Source organism: Coturnix japonica, chromosome 2 (assembly GCF_054131305.1).
Source record: "Coturnix japonica strain WE chromosome 2, WE-NBRP24, whole genome shotgun sequence".
Classification (NCBI taxonomy): Eukaryota; Metazoa; Chordata; class Aves; order Galliformes; family Phasianidae; genus Coturnix; species Coturnix japonica.
This window is the reverse complement of record NC_140664.1, coordinates 70,707,224-70,727,415: the sequence shown is the minus strand read 5'-3', so window position 1 is coordinate 70,727,415 and position 20,192 is coordinate 70,707,224. Positions and strand designations below refer to the sequence as shown.

Sequence of the window (20,192 nt, the reverse complement as noted above, 5' to 3'; positions counted from 1 at the left end):
TCATTCATTTTGATCATATTTTTAAACACAATCTCTTTTTAAATAAATATCCTTGGAGAACACATACGGAAGGGGTACCAGCACTAGTATTATTAGGTGGAATAGTATTTGCCACGAACTAAATCCTTTCCTCTTAATGAAAAGCAGAGCTGTCATTCGGAGACTAATGAAACCTTGGGTCTCCAACAATACAGCTGATCTTCAACTCTGCCAAAATGAGAGAAACATCATCCTCCTTCACCCACACAAACAAGTGTCCACATAGGTCATTTATTGGAACTGTGCAATGCCTTCAGTACTAGCCTAGCAATTGATAGTCATTTCCTTGCTCTCATTAGTGTGTCACCTTCAGCCCAGGTCTGATGATACAGGTAACAACAGCTGAACAGCTGATAAAACTTAATGTCCAGATCAACGATATCTATATTGAAAACACAAATTTGAATTGTTACTATCATATAATGTGTCTGATTTTTCTGTGTGTCTCTGTGTTCCAAAATGCTGCAACAAAGATTCAGTTTTGCTACATAATCTTGTTTTCTAAGTCCTTCATGCAGATTTATGCAGATGTTCAGTTTGCAGCTATGCAAAATTTCAGATGCTTGTAGACATACAAAACATGCTTATTAATGTTTACACAAGCAACATCCCTTAGCAATGCTGACTTAAGAACCTGAGCTGAGTGTCCCTGCTTCATCTCTGCATAGTTGATTGGCATTTGGTTTTCAACTTACCTCTTCAAAGTACGGTAAGTGTACAGCTTGGTTCTTCTTAAGCATTTACGAACGTACACGCAGTAGCTGATATGGAAGTATAGATCCCATCTGTCCTTGAGCCTGTGTAAAAAGAAAGTGCTGATGCGCACTTCTGTGCTCTGAAAAATGCTTCTGGGTCCTACTGGTATACAGTGCTCCATTTCAACCAGTGCTGTGATAAAAGCCCCTTGGAACAAAGACATTCCTTTTATTTTTGTGTAGTACTTAGCATTGTAATGTCCTGGCCTGTGACCGGGACCCTGAGCTGCAATGGGAATAGAAATAATGTTGTAATAAAGGCACTTGGAAAATTATGTTCAGCTGGTTTTCTCTTGCTGGAATTTGGCTTTGCTCTTAATGAGGTCATGTGGAAGGAGCATTTATTTATTTATTCATTATTTATGCAAATGTACAAAAGGGTTTGGGAAGTGCCTTCTCAGCACCTTTTACACAGCTACTAATTATAAAAATAACATTTCCCCCCAAGTACAGAGCAGCCACTCAAAATAAGTAGTTAAAAATACATTTGGCAAATGAAAAGCTGGAATCACATTGCTATTACCAGTGAGATTCTGCTCTATAACAGTCCTGCCTAGGGAAAAATGAGGGCCTTTGCATGGAACCCATAAAGACCACAGAGATTAATGCTTTTAGACTTCAAGAAGCTGATAAATCTCAGGACCTGAAGGCCAACCATGAAGTCTGTATGAGAATTTGGAATGCCAGATGACTTCCTTAGAATAGCAAAGAGATGTGTCTGTGAGACTTTGTTTCCTGCTGTCCTGGGTTCCAATCAATCAATAAATTACATCTTTTCTTCCAGCTATTCCTGTCTCTGAAATTATATCAAAGTAAAAGGACCAGACTCAAACCAGATATGAAATATTTAGACCATTTTCCCATCAACAGCTCTGGATGGAAGACGCAGAAAAATTATTGGTTCGTTATTAGGTTAGGGTCTCTCCTAAGACAGAAATAATGTTATCGCGTCTCGAAGTGTTTTATTATTTATTTTAGTTTTAAGAAAATCTAAATATTTTATGGAACTTGTGCTGAAAGTTTCAAAATCATCTTCTCGGCTAATGTTTATTTGTGAACATTGTACTCTAAAAACATGTGATGGCTTATACATTCAAGGCGATTTATCTTGCTAGGCATTGCAAATTGAGCAGTGTTCCTTAGGAGCAGTGCTTAATAAAGTTTAGTTTAGTTTAAAGTACCTTTTAACATTGTTTTTCCTCATGTTTTTGTTTTGTTTCCACCCATCCACATCGGTCTTTCTTAGTGGTATGGTTCATCAGCTATTGTGAGCTACATAAGCTACGTAAAAATTCAGCCTGGATTTGGAGGAGATGCTCAGAAGGACAACCCAGGCAGAGCCATTGCTAATGCTGGAGATTCTACTGCAACCCCTCCGGCTCACAGTGAGCAGCTGAGGATATCAGCAGCAATGGTATGGGAGGTACTGCAACAGGAGCTGGAAGAAATTCACAGATCCACAAGTCTGTCATTCAAAAGCTGCTCTGGTTCCAAATCAGTGCCCAGAAGCGGCATTAATTCCCATTTAAATGATATAAAGGGCAATCTAGAATTGAAGAAAATCAACTGATGTCTATAAGATTTTTAGCCTGGGCTTGCCATTCTTTCAGGAGGAAAGCATGTATATAAGGATAAAATTCAAACTTTTTTAGCCACACACAATCACCTTAATGACTGCAGGCTTATAAGTCAACAGATAGTTCCTGCTTGGCCTGCTGACGCCTAGAAATGCATCCTCATAGACAAAAAATTATCAAAAAAGCAGTCACTGAGTGACTCTTATTTAGGAGCACTACCTCTGTAATATGGGGATAATCATGATAATATTACCCTTTCTCACAGTGGTGCCACAAAGAACATTCGTTAATGTCTAGCAGCTCATGTAAAGTACGTAATACTTTCTATGAGAAGACTTAAATTGGAAGTCTCCAGTGTGTATGAACTAATAAAATTCTCTTCTACAAAAGCCAGGGCATTTATCCTCCTCTTACTGTCAAGTAACAACTGACATAATTTCGTTTTCTCTAATTCTGTACGTGATTTCATTTGGGCACCCTGGCAGCATTTCACGCCGATGACGTTCTCATTTCAGCACCTTAAACAAATACATTAATGTGACAGTACAGACTACTAATGTCAGATCTGTAAAAACTGATTAGCTTGAGCCTTCCAGAAACAACATGGATGTTCTGTATGGTTACTGCTGGTTCCAGAAAAGGGATTATGTGTTGATAAGCAATTAGCTTTCTGTTATTATTAAAATCATTTAATGGCATTTCTGCCATTTCTTATGGATGTCCCTGTCCATGGAAGAGGGGTTGGAATTGGATGATCTTTGAAGTCTCTTCTAATCAAACCACTCTAGCATTCTGTGATTCAGTGACCCAATGATTGTATGTTAATGATTTTCCAAATAAATGGGCATTGTTTTCATTTTGTTTTTATGGCTATAAAATTAACTGCAACTCTTTCCTCATGCAAGTTCCTCTAAGTGCACTCCAGCAGGAAAAAAAGTCTTCAGGTCTCCTTGTCTTGGAGTTATTTAGATCAATCTATGTCCGTGACAGGAGGGTCAATTGCAGTTGGGCCTCCTACTTTTATTTCTGGATATTTATCATATGGAAATGTTTACATTCTTATATGTATTTTTTATGTTCATGATTCCATCATTTACCTGCATAGGTCCTTAAAGAGGCAATGCTAAACTCAGCAGTCCTGCTCTCAGTGTAAGGACCTTGTTAGATCCCTTGTTATTTTGGTGATAACATGGATTGATTGGGTGCAGTCAACACTGATTGCATGTACTAGGTTTGATTCTGACATGCTGACATGCATGACAGGACACCATGCATACAATCAAAAGTCAAGAACTGGAGATAAAATTCTTTAATGCCAGAATGAAAGTTTATAATACTTTTGGTTAACTGAGTAGAAATGAACTGCCATGGTATCCAACCACAGAACTGTTCTGGAAAATAGCAAGCTTATTTTTGCTGGGGGTGTAAGGGAATGGGAACCAGTTTCACCATCACAATTCAAAGTAAGCCTTGTCCAAAGAAACGAAGAATAGAAGATAACAGTGAGAGTGACTGAGAAGTGACACGGGGCTTCTATTTTAATAACCGTGTTTGGATTTTTTTTTTTTTTTCCTCACATGAAGCTCCCTCAGACGTGCCCCTTATCACAAAGGAAGGCTCTGCATAATTAATTCTCTACATAATAGTCCCACTCCATAATTAATTTATTCATTCACTTGCTGTATAACTGTTACCCTACTTAACTGATTCACTTTTGTAATAGTTCTCTGCATAATTGATTCGTATTGCTGTTGATTCTCACCATTTTTATTTAATACCAGAAATGATTCACTGTATAACTGCTTCATTGCTTAACTTATTATCTGCACAATTGCTTGATATTATAATTGATTCACTGCTTAACTGTCTCACAGGATAATGAACAGCAAGTAATAGCCGTTCACTTTTCACCACCCTTTCTGTTCCCTGCAATAGCCCAAAGCTGCCCTTATAACTATTTTACCCTCTCAGCCCACTGCTATTCCTAGTCTTACTCCAGAGCACTGGCACAGGCTGCCCAGAGAGGCTGTGAAATCTCCTTCTCTGGAGCTATTAAAGACAAACCTAGTTGCTTTCCTATGTGACCTGCAAAAGGGAACCTGCTTTAGTCATGGGGTTGGGCTCAATGATTCCCAGAGGTAACTTCCTATGCCCAGTGTTCAGTGATACTGCTATCACCATCCCTTATTCTTATGTCTCCAGTCCCTTCAGCATCCCTCCCTTTCCTCCCCCAGTTCTCACTCCAGTTCTAAACCTTCATGCTCATCCTTTCTGTCCTCCTTTCACTAGTCCACTCCACTCCACCCTTTTCAAGTTCCTTGGAATTTATATCATGTTCCAAATAATCCATTACTATAAACCAGACCCTCCACAAGCAATGGAGAATCCATGAGGAAAGTCTTGCTTTCTTCAGGACTCCTGTAGGAAGAGAGATCAGGCTTGTAGGGAAACGAAGTTCTTATGTGCAGCTTCTGTCACTCCTTGCATGTAAAAAGAAAAGGAAAATTAGGAGCTCATATGGAGAACCCCCTCCCAGACTTCCATCTTCCTGTGTACTGCAACTGGGAGCGCCTGCAACCTCCTTCTGTGCCATGTGAGCACCAGCTCCTGCCTTGACTTAGTGAAAGGTGGTTAGTGCAACAATATAACATGTGGTACGTGAAGTCATTTGTAGGATGGGAAGAGGGGATACTGGCCCAGAATGACTTCTGACAAAAGGCGCTTGGTTCCAGTAGCTTTCAACACACACTGCATTTATCTGCTCATTCCACATGTAAAACATGCCCAATGAGAACACAGCAAAGCTATTTCTTACTGTTACCAACTGTAGTACCATGGCGTTTCCACAAGGAGCTCAGAGCACAGCTCTGATCTAAGACCCCTGGAGCGGCAACTTAGCAACGTAGCAGCTCAGGCCACTTGCTTCAAACCTTGGCCAGGTCTTAAAAGCTTGGATTGCAGCACACTGGCAGTCAGCACTATTAGGAGTTACTGCCATCTAGGGGTAAGATCGTTTTAGCTTCATTCCTCTGACTCTTCGTAATAAATACAGCTATCCATACATCTAAACAAATGTAACATGAGAAATCACACTGCCATCACTGATTTCTCTATGAAAAAAAAACCAAAACAACGATCCAGGGCTTCACCTGTACTTCCACCTGGAAAGGATAGGAAAAGATGTTAACATTTACAAGGATTACCTGTCACAGATTGGGAAAATAATGCCATCATTTTTCCTTCCTCAGTATGTTGGTTGCCTCATTCGATTTAGAACCATTGGGACAAATGCATCCCTGATATAACACCACACTGAAAATACTCAGAGTGCACCTTATCATTTGCATATTCATTTGAATACCATTACAGCCATTTATTTATTTTTTCCAATCACTTCAAAATGGGAAAGCATCAGTGATTCTCTTCCTTTTTCAGCCTGGGAGTTTTTAGCTTTTCCCATTTAGAATGAAGAGCTACTCAGGACATTCATCACCCTTGACGGCTGCTAATGCCCCTCATCTCTGCACAGTCACTGTGCTAAAATATTTGGAGAAAGTAACAGGACTATTTGTTTCTATTTTGAACTGCACCTGTCCTCCCTTCAGTTCATTAGTCTTTCTGTGAGTCTTTTTCTCTGCCGACTATTCCATTCCCATTCTCTTTATAGAGGGAAAAAAGATTCCCTTTCCAATCTCAGTTGAACCTTCTTCACTCCCCTTACCAATCTTGTTCATACATAGTGACTGCAGTGAACATAAATTCATCAGTACTGCTACGCCGCTTCCGTTACTCTGAATTTTAATTCCACACATCTTAATGATTCTTAGTGAATTTCACTGCTAGAACCTAAGGGTGGATGTAACTACATAGATTAGTAAACACTATTTGCGTGCAGGGATCTAAATTTCAAGACTCAACCTGTGTAAAATTAAGCATGTATTTCTCGTATTTACACAACAGTAGAATATGCTGAATTGGAAAGAACCCATAAAGATCATCAAGTCCAAAACATGGCTCCTTTGGAACTCCCCTTTGGACATTGTCTGCTACTCTATGATCCTATGATGTCCCTCTCACACTGTGGTGCCCCTTTCAGTCCTTTTAAAATAACCTCACCCTCTGTGTGAAAAACCTTCTCCTAATATCTAACCTGAATCTCCCGTCTTCGTTTAAAACCATTCCCCCTTATCCTATCACTATCCACCTTTGTAAACAGTTATTCCCCCCCATTTATATGCTTTCTTCAAGTACTGGCAGGCCACAATGAGGTCTCCCCAGAGCCATCTCTTCTCCAAGCTAAAAAAACCCAGTTCCTTCAACCTTTTTTCATAGGAGAGGTGCTCCTGCCCTCTGATCATCTTAGTGGCCCTCCTCTGGACCTGCACCAAGAGCTCTACATCTTTCTTGTGCTGGGGGCCCCAGACCAGTACTGCAGATGGGGGTCTCACAAGAGCTGAGTAGAGGGGGACAGTCACCTCCCTCTCCCTGCTGGCCACTCCTAATGCAGACCAGGATATATCTGGGCTACAAGCACACACTGTTGGCTCATGTTCAGCTTCTCATCTACCAGGACCCCCAAGTCCCTCTCCACAAGGCTGATCTCAAGGGGTTCTTTGCCCAGTCTACATAAGAACCTGGAAATGCCCTGGCCCAAGTGCAACACCTTGCACTTGTTAAACCTCACTAGGTTCACATGGTCCCACTTCTCAACAACTTTATCACGGTTTTCAAGCAGCACAGCAGCTTTCAGCTTTTCCTATTTGCTTTCCAAGCTGTGTGCATTGATTTAGAGGCGTGACACAGGACGAACGCCTCGGCACAGCCCTCACTCCGGAGGCGGAAGCGTGTCGGTGCCCACGGCGGAAGGGAGGTGCTGAGGCAGCCCATGCTTAGCTATGGCTTTCTGGTAGTACCGGTGGTTTCTGTTCTTGGCTTGCCGCTGTGAGCGGGCGGCATGGCCGTGAGGCAGGCGCTAAGAGCGATGCGGCCTCATGGCAGCCTCCCGCCCGCCTCCACCTCGCGTCACCGCCTCACGCCCCCCTGCCCCGCAAGACGCGGCCTCAGCGCCTGCCCGGGGTGGGCGAAGCGAGTGGGTCGGGCCCGACGCTGCGGGGAGAGTGGTGAGAGCGGGGAGAGGGGGGTTGTGTGTGTATGGGGTGTGTGTATGTATGTATGTGTATGTATGTGTGTTGTTGCCGGCTGCTGAGGTAAAGGTGTGCATTTCTCTGTTGTAACGAAACTCCTGGAGAGCTCATGTGTTGATTTCTTGTTGTTTCATTCTGATGTGACAACGTTCCGCTTCTCTTTCTCAGGTGTGAGCAACTCTGTGTCTTCGTTTTTAGAAAGCAAGGGCGGTGTTTCCTTGCTGGGAAATAGGAAGCTATTTTTTGACACTCATGCTCTGGTTTGCCTACTGGAACAAAATGGTAATTCGCTACACGCGTTCCTTGGGTTGGATCATGGGTGGTTTCTTGGCTTGCTGAGTTTGGTTAATTAAAACGCAGCAGTATGCAGCTGTGTTGCAATGCGACTGTACGTGGTCTGCTATATGAAATGCAGCTCTTGGGATGGAGTGTAGAATGCCATGTAAAATATGCCTTCTCTTACCCTAAAACATAAGGGAAGAGATCCTTCTGGATTCATGAAGTACCTTCGCTACCTCAGTAACATTAAGAGGAAAGACCATACAGTGGAATTGCTTTGTGATAGCTCAAATCACTGGATATGTATTTGAAACTGTGTTTTACAGTAGCTCACCATGTACAGAATTCAAAGTGTATTTTTATAGGGACTCAGAAGCTTGCAGGCCTAAAATCAAAGCTATTCTCTGTTGGGAATTGCTGAGATTTGCATATCTTCTGTGGTACAACTTACAGTATGCTAAAAGTAGATATCTGCTCTTGAATGTCAGGGTTCTTACTCATAAAAATAACCACATGAGAGATAGCATTCCATAATGCTTTTAGAAAAAACTTCCAACGTTTATCTCGCTGATATTGTAATAGCGCTCTACTACAGAAACAACTGTCTAAGTTACAGGCATAATTTTGGGGTGGAAGAACTTGGTTGTACTGCCTGGTTGTGCTCTGCTAGTGCTGGATGGAGGGGAATGTGCATTATTGCTTTCATTACTGACTGCTTTTTTAAAAAGCTTTGTTATGAATATTAGAACTTGTTAGTCTTCGCCAGCTTCTATTTATGTAGGTCTCTGAATGGGAAATGGCCTCAAGTTGCTCCAGGGTAAGTTTAGGTTGGATACCAGGAAACACTTCTTTACAGAAAGGGTTGTTAAGCACTGGAATAAGCTCTCCAGGGAGGTGGTTGAGCCACCATCCCTGGTCGTGATTAAAAACTGTTTGGATGTGGTACTCAGGGGCATGACTTAGCAAAGGGCTGTTAGTATGGTTAGGGTAGTATGGTTAGGTCATGGTTGGACTTGATCCTGGAGGTTTTTTCGAACCTGAGCAATTCTGCAATTCTGTGAATGTTGTTGTATTTTGTTTTGCTTAGGATTCACTACTCAGCAGTCGGAGGTGATCGTATCTGCATTTGTGAAAATTGTGAACACCAACCTGGATATGATTTACAAGGACATGGTGACCAAAGTGCAGCAGGTTAGCTCAAAGAAGGTGGAAGGGTTAAAGTCAGTTGAAATCTAGTATGCCTGCTAATGAAGTGCACATTGCTGTATTACTGACTGGTAGACAATGTTTAAGAATTTGAAAATGAACAGCTATCCGTGTATATCTACTGGCTATTGAGTTTTGTCTTCAACCTATCACTTATCAGAGTGTTGTGATGGACCTTGAAACTTAGGAACTATGATCTGGTACAATGTTCGTGAATAAGTGTTTGTTTCTTTGTTTCTTTCTATCTGTATTGTAACCTGAATAGAATAGCTGAAAAGGCTTTTACATGGTCTTGGGAGATAATCTGTGCATGGGTTTAACCAGTAACAGCTCCTACCTTACTTTCTTCTCTAGCTTAACTGCAACAACATGAAAGATTTCCTCCTGTAATTTACCATTCTGTTATGTAGTCTGGTTTTAAATTGATCTTTCTGTCATAGTGACATTTATATTGTATTAGAATCGAGCTAAACTTCTTTGCAACGCTTTTAATGTGTGGTTAGTGTAGTTGTGTATACTGATAATGCATAGGAACATTATGTTTTGGGTGCTGATATTGTAAGTTGCCTGTTTCCTTTGATGCATATGTTGTTCAAGGTATACTCTTAGGTCCACCCACATAAATACGTACATAGAAATCAGTGAGAGGAACTGAAGAAAACTTGCTTGAAAATAGACTGATAATTCTGAACATCTAGAGATCCATTCTGGTTACCAGAAAATTGCATAGACTTGAACTGAATTCGCTGTTTTGTTTTTGGGAGGAAGCCCTTTGTCAAGTCATACACAGGCAGATCCATGTAAGCAAGTGGACATGAGACTGTTCAATATTGCCATTTTATGTTTTTAGACACATCTGACAATAAGCAGCTGTTGGCATCTGTACCTCCTCACATTCTTAGATTTCTGAAATGAAAGTAGATATTCCTTATTCTCCTTTTTTTGAGGCTGTGCTACATATGACCCTCAGGTGAATTTCTTTCATTAAAGACCAACTATACACGCTTCTATGGCATGCTCAGGAGGTGTGTATTGACCTGAACTCTGAGTAACATGATAAACCTGTGCTTTGTTACAGTCTTTGTGTGGCCAAGGGATTATACCAAAAGAGAATGAGGAACTGGAAGAGAAACTGGAAAACTATAAACGTAGTTATTGCCATTAGGCCATATTTGGATATGTAAAAGATAAAAGCCTTAAAAAATGCATGCATGTGTTGTATATGTACAGAAATGTGAAAGAGATGGAAAATGGAAGAAATCCTTTTAATGAGTTCAGTGAATAGGGGAGAGAATGAAAGTAAACTGAACACATTAGGGAATAAGAAAGGAGGTATCCATGGCAGTAGTTACACGTTCTGAGGCTTGTCTTCTATCTTTTAAAGGAGATTGCTCTTCAACAAGTAATGTCCCATATTGGTGGATTGAAAAAGGACATGATTATATTGGAAAAAAGTGAGTTTTCAGCACTTCGTTCAGAAAATGAGGTAAAAAGCAGTATCTTGGTCTTGTGGTACTTTGTCATTTTCATTAAGGATGTAAAAAAGTATTTTGTATAGGTTAACACCAACTTAATAATCTCACAAAGGGGCAGAATGCACCCTCAGAAAGTTCACAGGTGATATAAAGCTGGGAGGATTTGCTGACCCAAAGGCTGTTGATGTCCCTCCATTCAGATAGAAGCTGGGAAAATAGGCTGTTAGGAAATGTTCAGTGCTGAGTACACATGTGTACAGGTGGATCTGTCTACACACATACTGAGGATATAAATGAAATTAAACCATGTTCATTCTGCCTTCTGCTGTGGTTTAACCTGACAGGTGGCTGAGCATTGCACCATCATCCACTCATTCTGCCCCCCTTCCCAGTGGGATGTGGGAGAGAATTAAAAAATATTAATAAAATAGAACCCATGCATAGAGATAAAATTTTTTACTAAAATAGGGAAAAGGAAAGTAGTTATGTCTGTGTAATAGATAAAACAAGCAGTGCACAAATGAATGTTCATCACCCCCTGACTGATGTCCAGCTAGCCTCCCAAGCAATGTAAGAGAAAGAGAGAAGAACTTCAACTCCCTTTGACAGTCCTTTTGCTTTATATCATATGGTATGGAATATCCCTTTGGTCAGTTTAATTCAACTGTCTTAATTCTGTTCCCTCCCAGCTCTTTGGGTCCTTTGCTGCAGGTGGTCTTGCATCTGTACTACCACTGCTTAGCAGGCACCTGTAAATACCAGTGTGTTATCAGCATTGTTTTTTCTCCTAGAAATAAAACATAGTGTCATACCGAGCACTCTGAAGAAAAACAATTCCATCCCAGCTGAAACTGACACCTTCCTTTCACAGTATGGATTATAGCCATTGCTACTCATCATACAAGTTGGTTAGCATGTACAGATTGTTGGTTTTCGTGTACAATACTAAAGTGTGCACCTTTTTCTGCTCTCCTAGAAAATAAAACTAGAACTCCAGCAGATAAAGAAGCAAGTCATGGTAAGATACTGTACCAATATAATCAAGAATTACCACCTGTCTTATTTGCTCAAAAAAATGTTGCTGTTATGATTTTGTTGTAAAGGTTGTGTTTGCTTGTTGTAATTGAAATTGATGGGACAGAATGGGCTGCAACGAAGTCAGTTTCACACATATTTAATTTATCGCAACAGAACTGTAAATTGAATAAATACTGAATTAAAATTTAATTGTTCAGAATTCAAAATAGCTTTTAAAAAACTTAGTAAGTTTGGGACCAGTGTGTTTGGTCCCACTTGTTTGTTAGCAAATTACCTTAGCAAGAAAAAATAAGTTTTGGAGGAAACTCGCTTGTTAATGATCTGCAGATTCTTCTTAGGTCTAATAATCAGTGCTGTGTTTCTGCTCTTTGTAGTTTACCTCTCCTGAGTAACAGTCAAAATACCTTTCTCTCATCAAGACTGTTTCGAAACAGGTTACTTAAATGAATGTGTGGCTTTTACGCAGGTAGAAATTATTGCAAGAATGATTAGGATTGGAAACTGCTTTGTTATGTAGCGCTTCATGCACACTGGCTTTCAGAATACCGTTTCTAAAATACATTCAGCACCTGATTTTTGTCTTGTAATTTATTGTATTGTTTTACTTGCATATAAATGTGTTAGCATATTCACTGGTAGGACATGAAGGATCTGAGTCATCTTTTAATTTAGATGTCATTAAATTTCACTTGTTACCGTGAAGATAAAATGATAATTGTAATAATTACATTTGCTCATGTTTTTTCTTCTAAAGGACAGAATGACACAATGTTGTAAAGGCTTCAAAATATTTCAGGGTTTTCATTAAATTGTAACATTGGGCTGTAACGACATCTAGTTACAACACAGTTGAAGTTCAAAAATCCTAGCATAGAATTTGAGTGTCATTTATTATTTGTACTAACTTAATGAAGTCTTGTCTAGATGACGTTTGTCTACTTGAGAGATGTTTACTTGTTTTTAACCGCAGAATATCCCAGAACATCATCAATCTCTTGATTCTCCCACACATTCATCTGATCAGCGGTTTGTCATGACAAAGTGTCATCTGTCTAGAATTCCCGCTGGGAAGTTAATATAAAATAGCAGCTGTCGCTAAGAAAAGTAGGGATTGCAAAGGACTATCCATAAAGCAAAATCCGTAATGGTAGTTTTAAATGTTATGTCTTTAAAAATAATAAACATTTTCTGTCTTCTTAGTTGTTGATAGTTCTTTTCTGAGGGCCTAGATGGAGTCTTTAGAAACAGATTTCCTTTTAAAGTTGGAAACTGTTTTTAATGCTATCTTGCATATCAAGATTCCTTCATAGAAGTCCAGTTTACAAGTGTGCATAGGCAAGGAGATCTAAAAGTAGTGAGTCGTGGGCTCATGAAGCATTCCCAGAATTTATAGAAGGTTGGGATCTTAATGAACTCTTGCTTTGTGTGTTCCAGTGTCAAAGTAGTTGTTGGTTTATTTGTTCCAGTGGGAATGAACTCATCCTGCAGAAAACAACTGGGAAGACAGGAACTCTTGTACTTAGGAAATTTATGCATATTGTGCCTTAAGAATCCAGTTCCTCTCTAATTAAAAAGAGGCACAATATTTGTGTCTGACTTTTTTTTTGCTTACAATTAAACAGAAATTATTGTTCACTGCTTTATCATTTGTATTCCCATAAGGATGAAATTACCAAAGTTCGTGCAGATAACAAACTAAACCTAAACCTAGAGAAGAGCAGAGTAAAAGAATTGGTAAGTTCTAGTTGCTTTCTTCTAGAAACATCTGAACATTGAATAATCTCCAAATTTGACTAAGAACATCAGTTCAATATTAATCTGTAGCATTATTCCTTTTCAAGATGCTATTAATCCAAATTACTCATCCTTACGCAGCTATGGTACAAGGTACTGTGTTTTGTTGTGCATGTGTCCGTCTCTTGATACTGTTTCCATATCAGTATTAATGTACTACAGTTAAATATTCTGACTAGCTGCATTGAGATTTTCTGTATTATTAGCATAGCTCTATTTATCTATAGAATTAAGCATAATCATTTGAATATCGTGCCATTACTGACAATGTTAAAGCAAGAGAATTCAGTGTGGCTAGTTTGTCTGGCAATATCTGTTGTGAAAATAGTTGTGATTAATTTTTATTGTATCTGGTACCAATTCTGATTGTTTTTGACTTTGAAATGTCTGGCAGAACTGAATTGACAGCTTTTTAATTAGATTAACGTAAATGGAAAAATTAGAAGATGGGGTATTTTTACATGAGATGGAGCACTCTAAATAGAAATTTGGTTTTAGATCTTTTTGGAGTTGCTTTTAGGAACTTGAATTGCATCATCGAAATAGACAGATCTTTTAGTGACATTTTACTGCTAATTTTGTTTTTAACTCCGCCCTTTTATCACAGGATGGTAATGAAGCAGTAATATTTACTTGCAATCTCGACAGTAAGAACTGTTGGATAAAAGTCATTTTGTTGTGTGTGTTTTAAGTGCTGAAGGAAATTATCTTAATTTGCCAGCAGTCCTGTCAGCCATTTCTAATGCTTCAAACTCTAAATGCTTTATCTTTTAATAAGTTCATTCAATTTCACGTTTCCTGGAGAAGTCTTCATTACCTAATGCACAGCAGCTTATTCCCTGATTTATATCTGTGTAATACAGATTGAGTTGAAAATCTTGAAGCATGGAACAAATTGTCACTTAGATTCGTGTGCTCTTGCATCTGGCAGGACTAAATTTTGCTTTGCAAAAAACCATGGACTTAAGGGGAAATTTCCCTCTTTAATTTCAGGGTGGGGTTAACCTGGCCTTTCCTCTTGTTATGCACTCATGTTATTACAGACATGTCTTGGTCTTCTGTAACAAAAGATGTATTTCACTTTCTTAAAGCTAAGTTTAGGGTTCTAACCACAAGGCAGACTTGAATAAATGCAGACATCAGCAAAGAAGCTTGCGGAATATAACTTATTCAGAAAACATCTATCTAACAACATCTATACAAAGTTAAGCAGAAACTGTTTCAATCTACGTATTACATTGTTTATTTTAAATGAAATGCTACATTTGATAGCCTTGTGCTGTTTTCTAATTGGATTTTTAGGTCTGTTAAAAGCTTGAATAGTGTTCTGGATATTTAGAGAGAGTTTTTTAATGCTGAGGCATTTATGTAGATTAATGAGTTTGATATCAAAGTCGAATAAGTCTCTAGACTGGAAGGAGGAAAAAACAAGGCAACTTTCCACATGGGAATGTCAGTGGATGAGGTTATCGCTGTGTGACTGAGGATTCTGAGATGGGAGCCTGATGACCTTAATACTCTGCACTGTAGACTGATGGCTTAGCAGCTGTCCTAGGAGTAATTGAATTGCTCCAGCAGTGGATAGGAAGCATTACACATGTTAAATAATGCCTGTTCATGAGACAGAAAGGTATCTACCCTAAAGGAATGCTTCTTAAATCTGGATTTACCTTTCCCCGAATCCAAATTACTATTGCTTATAAGTAAGCCAGGACTTTTGACTTACGGTATTTGTCTTTCCAGTGTTTCTGAACCAGAGACTTAACATGAGATGCAAATGCTCCATGTTTACCAAATACAGCATTTTCAGTGGTGTCCCTCAAGTACCGTTCTGGCTATTTCAAAATCTTGAATAGAGAATGCCTGGTATGCAGGTGAAACATCTTTGGTAGCTGAGTTTGCTACGATAACTTAAAAACTACTCCCCTTACTGAAGAAAGTGTGTAAAGAAAGTCTCCTTGGCATTTGTGTGCTCTGTGAGTTGGTTATCTGTCCCATTTACTCTTCAGAGTCACAGCTCTTTGGCAGAAGTGCAGATCTGCCGTCAGATTGCTGCTTTTTAGTGCATATAGTTGTTCCAGTGTGTGCTGAACACTTGTCTAAATTCAACTTTCCAGGTGACAGCGGTCACCTTGCAATACTATATTTCAAGTGTTGTCAGGCAAGATGGTTGTTCGGATTCAGTTTTGCAGAAAGCAAAGAACAGAAAATGAAACATGCTTTAAGCATTTGGGAAAAGGCTTAAAGACAATACCATATTTATCTGTGTGCTGTTTGTTTTTCCCTTCCAGTATTCACTTAATGAAAGAAAACTACTCGAAATGAGGACAGAAATAGTGGAATTGGTAAGAACTTGGTAGTTTGTTATTAAAAAAAAAGCTTTTTTTTTTTTTTTTTTTAACACTTGTGTTATAGAGCTGGCGTTCTTTTTTGAAGCTGCTCATGTGCTTAAACACGCTTCAGTGTACAAAATGTCACTGAAAGTTGTTATTTTTCTGTGTATTTCCATAGTGGTGCAGATAAATGAAGTGTCTACAGAATAAAAGAGTGAACATGTAATGAAAATAATAGAGTTCAGCCCCTTAGGTATGATAAGCTAGGAAAAAACTTGTTTTCTTTGAGTGCAAATTACTTCATTAACATACATTTAAGGAGGAGATGGAAGTACAGTTCAGAGGAGTGGGTACCATTTCTAAATAAACATGGAACTGTTCAAATGATACATTTGTTTTGTTTTCTAGCATGCACAGCAAGATCGAGCTCTGACCCAAACTGACAGGAAAATAGACACAGAAGTTGCTGATCTGAAAACAATGCTGGAAACTCACAAACTTGATAATATTAAGTACTTAGCAGGTAAGACATCTGGTGGTGAACCTGTTAAATTGAACAATGTTTTTACAAGTTGTCCATTTACTGTATTCACGAAGGCCCCAGTTCAAAGAAAATATGAGTACTTTAAATAGTCATGGTCAATATCAGCAGCATTATTACTGTGGTGCTCAGGGATATGATTTAGCAGAGGGCTGTTAGAGTTAGGGTACTATGGTTAGGCTGCAGTTGAACTTGATGATCTTCAAGGTCTTTTCCAAGCTGGGTAATTCTATCATTCTATGATTATTACCTGAGACAGTTTTCTCTAATTTGCAGCTGTATTTGATAGGGACTATACCTGTATGCTCTTCCCATTCTTTGTGTTGCAGTAATATTTGTGAGAAATCTACTGGCTGTCAGTAAGAGTAAAAAGCTTCATCTCTGCCCATCTTAATTTATAAAAGCAGCCTGCATTTATCTGTCTGATGGAGCTCTATCTACAAAATTGAACGCTTCTGTTTTTCTGAGTGTTCATTATCAAATTCTTCAAATACTTTTCAGGCACGTGCATTAGGAACAAATAGGTAATTGCTCTTGTAGAAAAATATCAAAATATTGAAGTTATCTAAGTATGTAGCACTATTAAAGTGAACAGGATTTCAGGAGAAGTTATTCTTCTAATTTGGACTTATTGATTATTGTTTCACAGCAGGTTTTGTCACTAGTTCAATCACATCTGTAGTACTGTACTGTAGGGATATGCTTTACAGAGAACCATTACTGAAAAATAAAAGGCAACTTTTTAAAATCTGCCTTGAAATTGGTTGTGTTTTGTCAATTAAAAAGCTTACTTTCTTATATGGGAAAGAAGTGGTGATTATATCTCTAGCAGCGTAATAGTATGTGTTTCTGAAGATATACTCCAAGAGCTAATGATTCATTATCTGTCTTCTCCACTTTTATTCTCTTTCAGGTTCAGTATTTACATGCCTTACTGTAGCACTGGGATTTTATCGTTTGTGGATGTAATAAAGCATCACTTTACAGGGACTTCTACTGTATTGTTTTCTGAAAAAGAAAAAATGTCTTCGCTTGAATTTCAACCAAGTCTTGAATGTTTTATTTATTTTTTTTTCTGAAGAAGACTATATTGAGAATGTAACCAAAGATGTGCCTCAAAACAAACTACGTATGTCATGCCTTATTGCAACTTACCTCTGATCAAAGCATGGTAAAAGCATTGGTGTTATTTTTCTTCATTCTGAACTGCAATATGCCTTGCTGTTGTAAAGTGCCATATAAGCAAAGACTGACATTCATACCAATTGTATGGGGCTGCATGCACTGGGAATTACGTCCTGTTGTCTGTTCAGATGTGCTTACCAGAGTCACTTGCATTGGACTGGAATTGTGATTATTAGTATAAAAGTGATAGTAAATGTTTTGTGGCTTGGAAGCACTCTGGTTTAAGTAGGATTTGTGTTAACTGAATCATGCTTACTTCTCTCCTTCTAACACTTGATCATACAGTTGCTATGATCGGATACGTCTTGCCGTTTTTATAACAGTACAGTCATCAGCTTCTTTCTCAGATGACCATCGAATCAATCATCTTTTATGAATACTGTGTAGTGGTAGCAGTGTTTGCTGCTAGTTTTGCTTTTAATGTATCTGTAGATTTTTTTACTAACTCACCTTTTTATACATCAGTTTCTAATACTCATTCCATGTGCTGATTTTTAACTTAACCACTGTAACTGGGAGTTTGAAATGCTGTAAAGTACATTAGTTTTATTACATGGCTAAATTATACAAGCTGTCTCTGGTGCTGCTTCCTTGTTGGAAAGAAATTGGTGTTTCTGGAAAGGAAAGATATTTTTTTTTAGTGGGTGGTTATGAAGCAGCATCATTCATGATGGAACTGCAATATTGTCTGTCTTCTGTTTGTATTCTTGTCTTATTAAAAAAAAATCCTACTGGTACTTCTAATGTGGAACTTGGATAGTGATTATATATATTATATATAATGATGAAAGTAGTAATGGAGGATATTTAAACTCAATCTGAGCAAGCCCTTGTGAACTAGCACAATGCAACTGAAAGCTACAAATGGAAGCATCCTGTGTATGCAGGTAAATACATCCATCATTCTTCCCTTCAGGAAGTAACAGCTTTAGTAACAGTCATCTGTGTTCCTTCATTTAAGGGAAATATTGTCTTCTTGCTTCTTAGGAAAAGAGAATGACCTATGCACTGGTAATAGATGATGTTAGAGGACAATCTTGGCTTTGTTTAATTAAAGTAAAGCTTGTGTCTGTGTCATAAAAGCTATTTAATGTTTTTGGTGGTTGCCAATGCAAAGTGATGCGAACTTGAAATAAAGAATTTCATATATTTCATAGAACTATGATGTTTTCATTATAAGAACAACTTTTTCAGCTAATCTGAATGTAGTGTAGTTGCTTTAAGGTAAATCTAAGGTGTCACATTTATTGGCATTCCTAATAGGTAGAATTTGCACTTCAAAATATATGGAGAGATTTAAGTCAAGCACAAGAAAATTAAAAATATTTTGGTACACATGAGAAGCAAATACATCAGGATACTGCTAAATATCTTGGAAAACAGAAGTTGATTGTCACTGGATTCATAACTAGGAGACCTAAATTCCTCCCCACTTTCTTAGCATAAGACCTGCACTATGCTGTGTAATGTTTAGCATCAAAAGCAATTCAAGATGTATAGAAATACTTTCCAGTTCTCTTGTCTTCAGATTTTGACCTTCAGTTTGCAAGGCAATTTGTGGGGCTTTTTCAAAAGATGCAAGTGAAAAAATAGGCTGTTATACAATAAAACCACTTAAGCTGTGAAAGCTTGAAGCAGCTCTCCCATGGTTAAGAAATGTATTTGTTTATTTCCTGACTGGCGGGTAGGGGGGTAGGGGAGGTGTAAGTGATAAGTGATAAAAATTAAGAAATGTAAGATCTCTCACCTCTCTTTAACTTAGTGTGTGAGAATAGAGGATGCAGCTAAAGCTGAGCTCTGCCTCTGAATTGCTTTCAAGAGGAGCTCATCCTTCTGTTGAGAGCAAAGACTGGAGGTTCTATCTACTGAAAACTTTTAATCTGAAAGCTTTGCCTTCCCCTTTTCTTTTTTGTAGGACAAATAGAGATCTAAAGCTCTTAAAAATTCTATTTGTAAGATGCTTGTGAGAATATATGGAATCTAGCGGCTTGTCTGCCTTGTTTTACCCCTTGCTTGCAGTAAAAATCTGTCAGTGTGCCATCCTTCTCGCTGGCCTTAGCTCAAGTGTTCGCTCCTACTAAGCTGTTACTAGCAGCTATTACTGTGAAATCACATGCTGTTGAGCCCTTTCTCTCTTGGAGATGTTGATTGGATCATTTGCTTCCCAGAAAACTGAAGTTATTTTTAAAAATACAAATTGCCAAATGGGGGTTTATTTTTAATGTAGGTGTGAAGTCTGCTTCATTTTTCAGTCTGCGCACAAACGTTTTGCATATTTATCACGATTCCTTTTTAAGTGGATATTCACTACTAGAATAAGGCTTAACTAGGATCTTCTTAAAGAAGATGAAATCCTACCTCCGTGTGGTCACTGTTAGTACCTATTGACTTTGGTGGAAATATGCTTTTGCCTTCTGGGTATTTTGAATCATACCAGTTCAATGAAAAAAATAAGAGACTTTTCTTTGTTTTTTTTTCTTACTGCCATCTATAGACCCTATATGGGGAAACTCTCCTTTTTTTTCCCCTGCTATATCTGCAGTTAGCTAAATTCCTGTGACTAACTCCTTTGAACTACTCGTTGCAAGGCATGAGCAAAACTTGCCTTTCCATCTCCCACTGAGTTTCCAGGAATCACGTAGAATATCTTATTCTGATCTTGATACTAACTCTGGAAAGAATTCTACAAACCCACCATGTGAATTTCAAAGAACAAAGAAACCAGAGAGTTACCTTTTTGGATGTTTTAATATATTGATAAAAGCTGTATGCAGAAATTCTGCCTTTAGTGATTAGTCTTACTGTAGTGTTCTGTGGGGTTTGGTT

At 38.5% G+C, this 20,192-nt stretch overlaps 1 protein-coding gene across 2 annotated transcripts; it reads left to right on the top strand.

The window, feature by feature from the left end:
* Nucleotides 1-7,228: 7,228 nt before the first annotated feature.
* Nucleotides 7,229-18,525, top strand: MCUR1 (mitochondrial calcium uniporter regulator 1). 2 transcript variants are annotated; one of them, XR_014943558.1, is made up of 9 exons: nucleotides 7,229-7,491; nucleotides 7,684-7,797; nucleotides 8,882-8,985; nucleotides 10,385-10,454; nucleotides 11,452-11,493; nucleotides 13,176-13,247; nucleotides 15,599-15,652; nucleotides 16,049-16,163; nucleotides 17,095-18,525. XR_014943558.1 is itself a non-coding variant. In XM_015854692.3 (9 exons), the coding sequence occupies exons 1-9, from the start codon at nucleotides 7,326-7,328 to the stop codon at nucleotides 17,148-17,150; spliced, it is 825 nt and encodes a 274-aa protein (XP_015710178.2). In that variant the 5' UTR covers nucleotides 7,229-7,325; the 3' UTR covers nucleotides 17,151-18,525. The 2 variants fall into 2 exon arrangements, 1 of the variants encoding a protein (XP_015710178.2); XM_015854692.3 differs by having other exon boundaries at nucleotides 10,385-10,486.
* The last annotated feature ends 1,667 nt before the right edge of the window (nucleotides 18,526-20,192 follow it).

Bases quoted from the DNA above. Each gene is read 5' to 3' on its own strand.
- MCUR1 (XM_015854692.3), top strand. From the start codon at position 7,326: ATGGCCGTGAGGCAGGCGCTAAGAGCGATGCGGCCTCATGGCAGCCTC. The intron at 8,986-10,384 runs GTTAGCTCAAAG...TATCTTTTAAAG, and splicing joins TGGTGACCAAAGTGCAGCAG to GAGATTGCTCTTCAACAAGT. The intron at 15,653-16,048 runs GTAAGAACTTGG...TTTGTTTTCTAG, and splicing joins GGACAGAAATAGTGGAATTG to CATGCACAGCAAGATCGAGC.